General features: G+C 39.7%; 1 protein-coding gene across 6 annotated transcripts in view; it reads left to right on the top strand.

Annotated features, from left to right (window-relative positions):
* The first annotated feature begins 4,108 nt into the window (after positions 1-4,108).
* Positions 4,109-12,882, top strand: part of SRSF10 (serine and arginine rich splicing factor 10) — a 12,700-nt gene continuing 3,926 nt past the window's right edge. Inside the window, exons 1-6 of one of the 6 annotated variants that reach the window (XM_034646518.1) lie at positions 4,109-4,316; positions 5,771-5,875; positions 9,399-9,502; positions 10,953-11,115; positions 11,356-11,406; positions 11,540-12,005. In XM_034646518.1, the coding sequence (XP_034502409.1) occupies positions 4,252-4,316; positions 5,771-5,875; positions 9,399-9,502; positions 10,953-11,115; positions 11,356-11,406; positions 11,540-11,837 (786 nt within the window). In that variant the 5' untranslated portion in view covers positions 4,109-4,251 and the 3' untranslated portion in view covers positions 11,838-12,005. Of the gene's footprint in view, positions 4,317-5,770; positions 5,876-9,398; positions 9,503-10,952; positions 11,116-11,352; positions 11,407-11,539; positions 12,006-12,882 lie in introns of those variants that run through there. The other 5 variants (XM_034646536.1, XM_034646510.1, XM_011228477.3 and 2 more) reach the window with 5 other exon arrangements.

Raw genomic sequence — 12,882 nt, 5'->3', positions numbered from 1 at the left:
CTGGTCTGAAGACCTTCCCTGCCCTCTCTGGCTCCCTTTCCCCTTTTTATTTCACAGGCATCAGGCCCAAGAAATCTCTTGCATTTCTTACCCCATCTTGGTATCTGCTTCCTGGAGGACATAACATATAACCTAGCAATTGCCTTTCTAGATATTTACTCATGAGAACTGAAAACATATATACGAAAAAAGACTTGTGCACAAATGTTCATGAAAGTTCCATTCATAATGGCCCCAAACCAGAAACAACCCAAATGTCCAGCAACAGGTGAATGGATAAACAAATTAGAGTACAAGTGTGTGTTAGGGTACTCCAGAGAAATAGAACCAATAGGACATGTGTATGTGTATTTATCCATTCATTCATTTATTCATTCATATAAAGAGATTTATCATAAAGAATTGACTCACCTAGTTGTGGAAGCTGAGAAGTTTCAAAATCTGCAGTTAGTGAACTGGAGACCTATGAAAGCCAATGGTTTAAGTTCCAATCTAAGAACAGGAGAAGACCAATGTCCTAGCTCAATCAGACAGGCAGGCAAAATTCCCTCTTATCCAACTTTTTGTTCTATTTCAGTCTTCCACTGAGTGGATGAAAGCTCACCCACATTACGGAGGATAATCTGCTTTACAAAGTCCACCAATTCAAATGTTGGATGAGATCGTCCAAAAACACTTTCACAGACACACCCAGAGTAATGTTTGACCAAATGTCTGGCATCCCATGGCCCAGTCAAGTTGACTGTGTTTGCTTGCTTTGCGTTTTTCAAACAGTGCCTGACTACAGCTCAGTGATACCCTGATACTCAGTACAGAGTCTCCTTGAGATTCTCTCCCTCTCCCTCTCCCTCCCCCTTCCCTCTGCCCCTCCCCCTTGCTTGCTAGCGCTCTCTCTCTCTCTCAAATAAACCTTTAAAAAAATTATATTTATCAAACTATTTAATGGCCAGGGAAGATATACTTTATAAAATATTTGGTGGGGAAAAAAGGCATTACAAAACTGTATATATAGTATGACTCCAATTTTCACAATTACATAAATGCATAGAAATGCATAAAGGTTTAATAGTAATTAATTCTGAGTGGTAGGATCACAGGTGATATTTGTTTTCTTTATAGTTTTATTTCCGAAATTTTAAAAATAAACACTGGGCATTTATAACTAAGGAAAATGTTATTCTAAGACATTAAAATGAGGCTAAGATAGAACAAGTGATTTCACCTTAAGCAAATTCAAGGCAGTCTATGTGCGAATAGATCCTCTAAGGAATATAATGAACAAATGTGTGGATTCACAGTGAATTCACCCACAGAGCAGAACTAGTGAGAGCCAGAGGTTAAAAGAAGAAGCTGAACACAAGTAAATTGATAATGTGTATATTATGTTTGTGCGGCAAAGTTTCCAACCCACAAGTAAGGAATGTCTAAGCTAAGCCCTCCCTAGTCCAGGGAACTTGGCCTGCTGCCTACTCATTAGTGAAAAGCCTTATAGGAAACATCAGGCATGACTTATTAAATAGATTTAAATAGCATGGTCCTAATTGATTGTTTGCCCATGGAGACAGAGACCCAGTGCTGAGCACTGTCTGTGACAATTGCCTGAATTAAACGGTTGTACCAGTAAAATTAATCTTGATATATGGCTCAAGGTTTTGGTTCTACTTACAGAGACAGGCTCAGAATTCCAAGGTTTTCACACACCGAATTTGCACCAGTGAATCTCCCTCTAGCAAGTAGCACAGCTCACTCAGGCATGATATACGTGCGACGGCACATAAATTAAAAAAAAAAAAAAAGCCGTTTCAGGATCAAGGAAATTCATAGTTGTATATTTTACATTTTGGTCTAATTTGTATGTTTCTGAGAATACTATCCAAGGAAAGTGGTTTTCTGACATAAATGCCAATGAAACATAATTTCTTCAAGAAGAGGTGCTGCACCAACAGACCATTTTCAGAGATTAACATTTGGCCCTGGGGAAAATTACCAGCCCTGGTATTGTGCTCAGAGTGAAATGGGGCGCTCTTAACCACACTGGGCAGCACTATGATGAGGGAGTGTTGTACTTCCACAGTTGCTTGGTGGATCTTTCTTCTCCCCCACCTGCAGCGCATCTACAGTTTGGTAAATTGCCCACCTCGAGCTCCAGCTGGCTAAAAGATGCTCGCTGTTTCTGTTTTTCCCACTATCATCTTTTTCAAGACTCTGGGATCCTAGAGCACAAAAGATCAAAGGGGCATTTGGTATGTGAAGCAGAAAGAAATTCCAGTTAGTAAATATTTGTGCCTCACTTGTTCCTTTCATTTCTCCATCATGATGAGTAATAACAGTAATTGCTAACATTCAGAACAGACTTCACGGGCATGCCACCTGTGCAGGTTACACCAGGTACCACACTCCAAACAACCTTGCACTTGGCTTAGTGCTCTGCTACTGTCGTCTTCGTAATTTTTGAAAATTTTCATTTTGCACTGGGTGCCAGAGATTATGTAGCCAATCCTATTAACATTGAGAGGGCAGACTGTTTATAAACCTTTACGCATATTAAACTGAGCGGCTGGAGTACCACCTACTGTGTAAATTTCCTCCATCTCTTAAGGTAATCTACAGAAGGCTGTTTTCCCGCCACTAAAAAATGTCTAACTCAAGAGTGGGGAGTGCTCAGCAAGACCTTCCTACACAACCTACACAACCTTCTGTTTAAAAAAAAAAAAAATTTTTTTTAACTTTTACACTACTGCCTCACATCACAAATCTGCAATTACTTCAGTTGTCATTTGCTTAGTTTCTATGAAAACCTAAGTTCCATGTTTTTCATCATTGAATTTCCAGCATCTAGCACAATGTCTGACACATAATGGGTAATTAATAAATGTTTTAATAAATTGTGTCCAAGGCTTCTGGGAAAACGTAAACGCAGAAAAACAATAGCACAACAGACATCGCCACCCATGTCACGTCATGTAATTGCTTTGGATGCTGATTGATGCAAAAGTAATGCTTTTATGACCTTTTGTAAAATAAAAGCCCACTTCATTAACAGTAGTTGAGTCCCTGCTATCTGCTTGGCATTGTGCTACATGCCAGAGGAATTTTAATAGGTGATCCCTCATCTCCCAAAGTTGAATCTGATAGAGCAGGGGATTATTCTCAATTTGTGGCCTGGTAAGGGTCCCTAGGACCCTTTCAGGGGGTAAAAAGTATAGTAAATTGCTTTCCTTTTTCACGCGCAGTCTCTCACAAATAGAGAGTGGAGCTTCCCAGAAGCTACATGATGTGTGATGAAGGATAGTGGAATGTGTGCTTGTGTGTTATTATGACCTAAAACTTTTTCCACGTTAAATCCAGTTCAGTAAATATTAACAGCTATAACCCACATAAGCAGAACTTTTTGGCGTCTTCCATAATTTGTAAGAGCGTTAAGAGGTTCTGAGACCCAAATGTTGGAAGGACCATTGCAACATAGGCCGTTAGCAACAAATAATAGCTATGGATGACTATGGAGACTAAGATGTGAGGTCTGGGTGGGTTCCAATCAAAAGGTTGAGAGCGGCCTTTAATCAGGAGGCAATAGGATGGACAGGTGGATAAAATGACCGAGAAGGGTGTGAGCGCGGGCAGCCCCGGCACAGGTTCTCAGAGAGTGTTCCCTGGCGAGGCAAGCCCACCTCTCCGCAAGGACACACGCCTCCTTCCCTTTCACATTCAATACTAGAGGCTGTAAATTCTTCCCTTGCTGGTCAGCGATCTAATAAAAGCCAGGGCATAACTTGGCCGAGACAGGAAGTCGTATGGCGGTCTGATTTCTAATGTTTAAAACTCTGGTTAGCAAAAACCGTAAAGTTTGGCGTAGAGGTTAAAACGTCTGCTTCCTGTCTTAGAAGGGGAGGAAGGGGAAAACCAGGGCAAGGCAGAAAAAGGCGGGAAAATAAAGCACTAAAGAAAGAAAGAGCGGCCTTGGGGGAGGGGGAAGAGGCCGCGCAAGAAGCCAATGAATGAGACGGAGGCTGCGGCACGTAGCGCAGTCGCCCGCCTGCGCAGGCGCACGCCCGGTGATCTCGCGGGAAAGAACCGTTGCCGGTCCCGGCGTTGAGCCCAGGTAGGAGGGGGTGGAGGCGGGAGTGAAGTCTCGCGAGAAGAGGCGGTTTCGTAGCGGAGCCCTCTGGCTGAGAGTGTCTGAGGATCCGCCGCCGGATCCGCGGACGGTTTACTGAGCCCGTTAGTGCCGCCGTCGAGACTCACGTCGCCGTCATGTCCCGCTACCTGCGCCCCCCCAACACGTCTCTCTTCGTAAGGAACGTGGCCGATGACACCAGGTGTGTACAGCGGAGGGACTCCGGGCCTAACCGGGGAGGCCGCAGGCGCTTGGGGAGGACCCGTGCGGCGGCGGCGGCGCGCTGGGCCGGGGGAGGGGAAGGCGAAGATGGCGGGTCCCGCGCGGGCTGTCGGGCCCCAGCTAGGCCGCGCCGCCGGCTCAGCCGCCGCGTGGGAGCGAGGGCGGCTCCCCTGGTTCTCCTAGGCCGCCGGCGGGGAACGCGGGCCGCGTGGCGGGGTTTCGGCTCCCCTCCCCCTCCGCACTTCGGAGCCCCTTGCTCCCGGCTTCCTCGGCACGTCCAGCCCCGCCGCGGCGGAACATCAGCTCCCCATTGATTTGAAGTTCACGTTCTTTGGGGTACACGCCCCCTCGGGCCAGAGATATTTTTTCGGTTTTGGTAGTTAAAAAAATTGCAGGGAAATAACGGGATCGGGGGGAGGGGCGTGTATGGCGAAGCATTCGCAACCTTTTTTTTTGTTGTGTTATAGTTCTGATTTTTAAAATGTTGGAGATGTTTGGAGAGTGGGAATGTCGAAAATTGAAAGATAAAATTATTCCAGTTAGTGCGAACTAGTTCTTCCCATTTCCCGGAAATAACTGGTCACCCTTTGAGAAGTGAGGTTTAGGAGGTCTACCATTTGGATGTTGATAAGCTAAATTGGATTAATCCAGACCGTGCCTTTGTTCTCACCAATTGCCTTAATTGCTTGTAGTTGCCGTCAGAATTTTTTGGAAGAGATCACATCACTAGAAGAGACGTTGTTTCCCAATCACTCTAACCCCCCAAAAGTCAAATTTATTTTGGTAGCTTGTGCGATTGACGTTTTTCCGTCCTAACTTTTAAGTAGGAAAGTAGACAGTGTTATAGCATCTAGAAAATTTTTCCTTCGTTTTGACCTTTCATTATTTAAGGAGTTATATAGATTTGTGACTTCTGTTTTTCAGACCTTTATCTACCTCCTACTGTCTAACTCTGTCGCTAAAATTTTAGGATGAAAGTACTTGGTATTTTTCAAAAAAAAACATTGGTAATACTACCAAAAAAAAAAACATTAGTAATACTTATATGCAACCTAATTCTACTGTGCCTTTTATGAAAAATTGAAGGTGTGGTTAGAAACAATAGATAAATTTGTGACCAAGTTTCCTTAGATGTCTTTTCCTGTTAATGTAAAATAGTAGAAGATTTTATTACAGACTGCATTATCTTCCAAAAATCTTGTATCTTAGCATTCCTTTTTCAGAAAGATAGATTGCCTGCGTATTTTTCGTTATGTTCTTAAAGTTGGCTCTTGGTGTTGAGATTTAGAAAGCTTGTCTGTTTCAGGTCACCCAGGGATACAGCACAGTCGCTTTCATTAATTGACCAATTACAGAAAGATAACCTATTTCTTACAAAGAAATTTTTTTAAAGAAGTGAACATAAAAATTGGGGGTCTTTTTATGATGTTTTAGGTCTGAAGATTTACGACGAGAATTTGGTCGTTATGGTCCTATAGTTGATGTGTATGTTCCACTTGATTTCTACACGCGCCGTCCAAGAGGATTTGCTTATGTTCAATATCCTTTCTTCAGATGGCTGATTAGTGAGGGGTGTTGAAGTTTGAAATTCAAGTTTATGTAAGAGGTAACATCTAAAAAGTAGTTTACTTTTGTCCTCTAATGTTTAATGTCTTCAAATTTGTGAAAATTAATTCTGACTCACACATTGCTCTTAACTATTTCTTAAAGTTAATCCAAAAATAGTAAAATATTTAAATTCCCATTCGTGCTGCTGAAACTCAAATCAGTGATTATAAAATGTTATTTAAATTTGAATACATTTTGGTTGCTACCACCTTTAATGTAAGTCAAATAAAAAGTATGTTCTTGTGCTTAGCAATTAAACTTTGGTATTGTCTGTTAATTTGAATCACTTGATCAAAAACAAATTGTATAACAATGAGGTAAACTTCTTTAATATTGTCCCCTAATTTGCTGTCCTCTGTTGTTACCTCAGAGAATGTAAAGCTGTACAGTTATGGCGACCCCAAAGAGAAAGCATGAAAGAACCTTTAGAGTAGAGTTCAACACTTAAGGCAAGTAGACAAGCCAAAGACCTCTTAAGGATCAGGCTTGAAGAGAAGGGAGAGTTTGGGAAAAGAAAAAATAAAGAAAAGCTGGAAGAAGGACAAGCCTAATGGGAGACAAAGCCTCGCTTTATCTACAAAAGGGGGAAAAGGTTGTTTTTCAAAGTTAAAGATAAAGCCATCTGTCATATTTGGCCAAGCATCTCATGACAAGTCCTTCTGACAAGCACTTAAAGAGTTAAAGGTCAAGATGAAGTTGAATGATGGCCAAGATTAAAGGAGTCATACCTGATGTATCCTACAGAATAACTATTTTCCTTTTTTTTTTTTTTAATGTTTTGTAAGCAGTTAATTTTCAAAACTATTCTGGTTTGGTCTAGTGACAAAACCTGTAACTTGATTAATGTGGGCCTTTGATGTTGTGATTGTGGTCTTGTATAAATGCACTCTCTTTTAGCTTGTCAAGTTAAAGTGTACCAGGATATAATGTTGTTAAGCTTAAACTCAGCATATTTCTGTTTTGGACCAGATGGTAGATCCCATAGGGTAGTAGGCAGTGCTCTTTGGAGTAGCATGAGGTTCTGGGGTCAAGCCGACTCCATAGAGCTGTGCTTAAAGGGGAGACAGGTGCTAGCACTGGGAACTACTTAGAAACAACTCTGGTCTTGTAAGGTCAAATCCACTGGAGATACGACCAGTTTATAGATCTTAAAGTGGCTATGGGTGGGGGGTGGCACACGCATACTCCAGACTTCTAAACTTAGTTCTGTGAAGGCTGCTGGTCCTGCCCTGCTTTAGTACATACTGTCAGTTAGCCCTGAGTGGATTGCAGAAGGCCTTATCCCTTGTATGGGTACCTAATCAGGATCTACGGGAAGTCATTCCCTGACCCAGAGTTTTAGGTGACATTACTTCCTTCAGTGAGACAGCAAAGGTTTGGGCTGTGGGCATCGGGCTAGGAAAACTTGTTACACATGCTTGAATTCAGTGGGTCTCTTGAAACTTAGCAGGGGAAATGTTGAAAGCTGCTATTTTAGCAAAGCTAGTGATCAAGGACAGTTGGGGGAATTGGTTGCAAAGCTCTGTTACAGAGAGGATAAGAGCTATATTTGGCTTGGTTTTTTGAAAAAAGCGATGCTTTCTGGCTTTCAGTGTTGACCTGATTTTACGTGGTTCGGGGTGGCCTGGGAATCAAGATCAACAGTAGTTTGACTCAAAAGAGTATGTGATAGTTGGGCCAGGAGACAGTCATTGTCTAACGGAGAATCATATACTTCTTATACACAAAGTCTTTCTATGGTCTTAAAATAGTTAAAAAGAAGTAGGTCTCAGGATTTTGCAAAGATCCCGAGTACAAATTTCTCCGTAACTAGCATCTGAGTGATATCTGATCCTGTTCTCAATAAGCCTTCTCTTAACATGTATAGTAGAACTTTGCCGTGGTTCATCCAGCCCAGGATTCTGTTTTTGAGGATAGATCCAGAGAATGAGTTAATCTTAATAATTTTTACACATTTTAATCCTCCAAAAAGTAAATTATATTCTGCTTCCTGGCGTAGTAAGTAGTATACCCATTAAGTGAACTTTTTAAATATTTTAGAGCCCAACTGCATTAACCTTGAGGGGTATTCAGTTTATAGCACTCAAGGTTCTAAACTCCCTATCAACCTTTGCCTTTTCATGTTGAAAGCCCCATGATTTTAGGACTTGGGGAAACCTGTCTTTCATTAACATGCACATGATAGCTTTAGGAAGAGAGAGCTGGGAACTTGCTGTGGTCCTTAATTCCTCTCAAAACAAAAAATAGGAAATCTGGTGAGGCAGACCTTTTAATATCTGGAATAAACAATAGTATCAGTCTTGAAGGGAGTGTGTCTCTTCAAGGGTGTGTTTTAATCAGCTCAAGATCTGCACTTTTGTCTCTCAAATTTGAGAACTATAAATGGCCAAGTTAGAAGAGTGATTTTTAGGATAGAATGAAAATCTACACCCAAACTTAACCCAGTTCCCTTTCCAAAGCTTTTATATCAAACACTGCTCTGAATATTTGCTTGGATTCCATCCAAATGGTGGTTTTAGGAAAGTAGCTAAATTTGGGCAGAATAACTTTGTAAAGCCAAGAGTTCTCATAGTATTGCTGACAGTGAGGGAAGAGGTCAGGCAAGGCAGCAGCCTCCCCCATCAAAAACCGGTACCAGCCGTTCCTGTGTCAGGTTCATAAATGTTATCTTGACATTCTCAAGGTGAAAACCAGTCCCAGACCCCCTTCTTTGTGGGGAGCTATATGTTTAGTATTATAGTTAGGGCTTTCCAGTCCAGGAATCTTTAGAAGTGGTCTGTTACTTCTTGACCGCATGCTTTTATAGTCTGTGCATGAATATAATACACTTTTGGTATAGTGATATCTTCAGTATTTATTGCTTGATTCTGTCTTGATATCCACAAGTGGATAGCATACCAGTCTTCCCTGTATGGTATAAGGAAGACAATTACATGAAATAATAATGTTAGATATATCAGAGAAAAACAGCAAAATAAATTTGAAGTTAATGCTTTATCTCTTGTAAGGTAAGGTATATTCAGCTTGCTTACACAAGAACTATTGGCATTTTCTTTTTCTCCTTTGAAACAAAAATATGAAAAGCAGTTTTGGTTTTATTTTAAGAAATTTTTGTTTTAGTATGCAACATAGAACTGACATTTTTCTTTTTGGTTTTGTAAAACTTAAAACTCCGGAAAAATTTTTGATAGGATTACTTGGTAGTTCAGCTATAACATCTTATTTAATAACTTTATAATATGTAATCCCATGTGTTTTCAAATGTATGCTGTAGGACATCACAAGTGCTTTAATGCTGTGAAGTGTCTGTAGCTGAATCAACCAACCCTAAGTGAGGTCTGGATGATTTTCTAGAATAATACTGAGAGATTGTGGATTGTTCCAGACTTACCAACTCAACCTTCATTCATTATCAAAATATGCAAAACTTCCCAAGCCCCTTAACATTTAGCACATTTGAGGATGTCCGCGATGCCGAAGACGCTTTACATAATTTGGACAGAAAATGGATTTGTGGACGCCAAATTGAAATACAGTTTGCACAGGGGGATCGGAAAAGTAAGTATCCTTATGCCTGATATATGTATATATATAATACTTCATTTTTAAACAGTGCTTTGATATCTCTTTTTAGAAGTATTTGCAATTTGTCTATGTTCAAAATCTAAAAAGAGTCTTTGAAAAAGATAGTATCTCACATACTTTGTAAAAAGGTAGAATGTGAAGATTAGAGTGCCTGAAATGTGTTTGGACTTTTAGGAAAGTGGATTGATAATACCTGCTGTGGCATGTTTAATATACTGGGGATGGAATTAAAAGGGAAGTAATTTGGAAAATATTGGGTCTTTTCAGCCGTTTGTCTTCATAAAGATCTTCAAGGTATAATTGGGTATTTGGGTGCTTGGCTGTGGAAATGGACAGATAAAATAAAACTGAGAAGGATTACAGGTGAAACCTAGAATCGGTTTTATATTAGTCTGTGGTTTTTATCATGCAGGCAAGCACCAGGTGTTTGCCACATGCTAATGAGGCAGGAGGACAGGCTTTGGAGTCAGGTAGACCTGACTTGTTTGAATTTGGGCTGAACCATTTTGTTTCTGTGGGCAAGATACTGAAAGAGATGAAAATAGCTGCTGAAGAGAGGAGCGTAGAGGTAGGTACTAGCTGCCGGTAATTCTGTGTTCTTGGGTATTTGCTGTGGTATTTATATAAATAGTATCTGCTTCATAGAATTGAATGAGGTAACAGAAATTGAAGACTGTCCAGGGATGCGGGTATGTCTAAGGCATGCAATAAGTGCTCTTTTCCACTTTTGTTGGGATCTCTCAGAACCGTATAACCATGTATCACTGCATTTTGTTACTAAAACATTGTTCGTAGGCTACCAGTAAGTATTTTGTCATTGTTAATTGTGCTCCTAATAAATGAAAACCATGTAGAATAATTCCAGATTGGCATATGGTTCAGTCATTCATATTTTAATTTGGAAATTTTTAAAATGTGGATTTTCTTTTTTTTTTTTTTTTAAAGATTTTATTTATTTATTCAACAGAGATAGAGATAGCCAGCGAGAGAGGGAACAAGCAGGGGGAGTGGGAGAGGAAGAAGCAGGCTCATAGCAGAGGAGCCTGATGTGGGGCTCGATCCCGTAATGCCGGGATCACGCCCTGAGCCGAAGGCAGACGCCTAACCGCTATGCCACCCAGGCGCCCCTAAAATGTGGATTTTCTTAATGTTGAAGCAGTTGGCATATTTTTGGACAACAAGCTAGATGTGAAAAGGTCTCTGAAAAAAGTAGTTGGGAAGATTGAGAGTGTCATTTTTAATATAAAACAGTATTCTGATAGCCTCAAAAACAAATACCTTTTCCAAGATTAGTAGTCCTAATTAACCTTGACACGATTTGGGGGCATAAGGGAAGAGAAAACGGAAATTTTTCCTATAATTTGAAAACTTGAAATACTAGGTTTTAATGTTCTTAAATATTTCTGTTCTTGTATTTCATTAGCTCCAAATCAGATGAAAGCCAAAGAAGGGAGAAATGTGTACAGTTCTTCACGCTATGATGATTATGACAGATACAGACGTTCTAGAAGCCGGAGTTACGAAAGAAGAAGATCAAGAAGCCGGTCCTTTGATTACAACTATAGGAGATCTTATAGTCCTAGAAAGTAAGTGTGATGGTGTAGTACAGTAATCTGTCAGAAAAGATTTATATTTGTTAGCTTTTAATTTTTTTTATCTTTTTGTACACTTTAATTATATACATTGTATGCTTCATTGAAACTAAAAATATTTTAGTACTTCATTTAAAAAGTTTTATGGCTCACTTTTTTTAATTAGAAACTTTAGAAAAAGACTGTAAATAGACATTTGTCACTGTTTGCTCTTTCTGATGTACTTTTTAGCAGTAGACCGGCTGGAAGACCACGGCGTAGCAGAAGCCATTCCGACAATGATAGGTAAATAACTTTGCTTTGAAAAAGACTTATACGTTTTTCAATTTCAGAGTGAACTTTTGCTCTAAAAATAACAAATTTGATTAATATAGAATCTAATTTTTACTCTAATTGTATCTCTCCTCTGTTTTGAAAGATTCAAACACCGAAATCGATCTTTTTCAAGATCTAAATCCAATTCAAGATCACGGTCCAAGTCCCAGCCCAAGAAAGAAATGAAGGCTAAATCACGTTCTAGGTCTGCATCTCACACCAAAACTAGAGGCACCTCTAAAACAGATTCCAAAACACATTATAAGTCTGGCTCAAGATATGAAAAGGAATCAAGGAAAAAAGAACCACCTAGATCCAAATCTCAGTCAAGATCACAATCTAGGTCTAGGTCAAAATCTAGATCAAGGTCTTGGACTAGTCCTAAGTCCAGTGGCCACTGATAGTATAAACCTTGATATTTTTAGGCATGTATCATTCATTTACTCATAGTTTGGTTTACTTAAATTATCAGGAATACAATGTTGCAATGATGCTTAAAAAAACACTTGTCAGTTTTCCCTGTACCAGGCAAATGGTTATAATTAAAATGATATGCTGTTGAGAAGCCACTCTTAAGAGTCCAGTTTGTTTAATGTTATGGGCAGCTACCAATTTGTGGTGTCTCTGTATATTTTTGTAAAGATCTCATTTTTTATGCTTGAAGTATTGGTGAAAAGATGTTGGTTGACCATAATTTGCAACATTGTCTTATTAAAAATAAACTTTCATATCCATATTTGGTAGAACTGTTAACCTAGAAATGTAGCTTGCTAATAAGATAGAATGATACAAAAGCGAAGTTGTAGCCACAGTACAACACTGACTGATCAGACACATTTAGGTTCAGGGTGGACCTTTTTGTCTTGTTAAGATGTCTAGGCCCGTGATAATAGTTAATTTATGACAGCGTGGAATAATTTTTTTGTTAACCCCACTGTCTTGGGGAATGATGCCAACTGGTTTAAGTAGGATCTGGGGGAAGATTGAGTTTTTGACTGAAACATGGAGCCTTCACTGTTTTTTTCTGGTTTCTGTGAAGATTTGGAACATATAAACATCAGAAGAACTCACCTTAAAATTTGAGCAGGTCAATGATGGCAGAAATAATTTTAAGGGAAAAAAATGCTCTCATGTAGTTATTCTAAACTTGAAGGAGCATCGTTGGACACATTGCTTAGTTTTCTTACTGCTGTTAAAAAGCAGCAAGTAAATTGTTTCCAAGTAGATTTTGTTTATGCATATGCATAGTGCAAAAGAACTGAGTTTTGATGCTTATAGCACTCAGTCNACTGAGTTTTGATGCTTATAGCACTCAGTCTGTGCATTTGTATCAAAAGTTGCCTACCGCTTTATGAAGGAGGCTTGTTCTTCACACGCAGCTTATTTCATGTTAGGCAAGTTGAAAGAGAACACTCCCATTCTAGGTGATTCTATGGTGCCATGAAA

The sequence above is a fragment of the Ailuropoda melanoleuca genome, chromosome 2 (assembly GCF_002007445.2).
Source record: "Ailuropoda melanoleuca isolate Jingjing chromosome 2, ASM200744v2, whole genome shotgun sequence".
NCBI lineage: Eukaryota > Metazoa > Chordata > Mammalia > Carnivora > Ursidae > Ailuropoda > Ailuropoda melanoleuca.
Note: the sequence above shows the minus strand (reverse complement) of the source record. Positions and strands in the feature narration are given on the sequence as shown.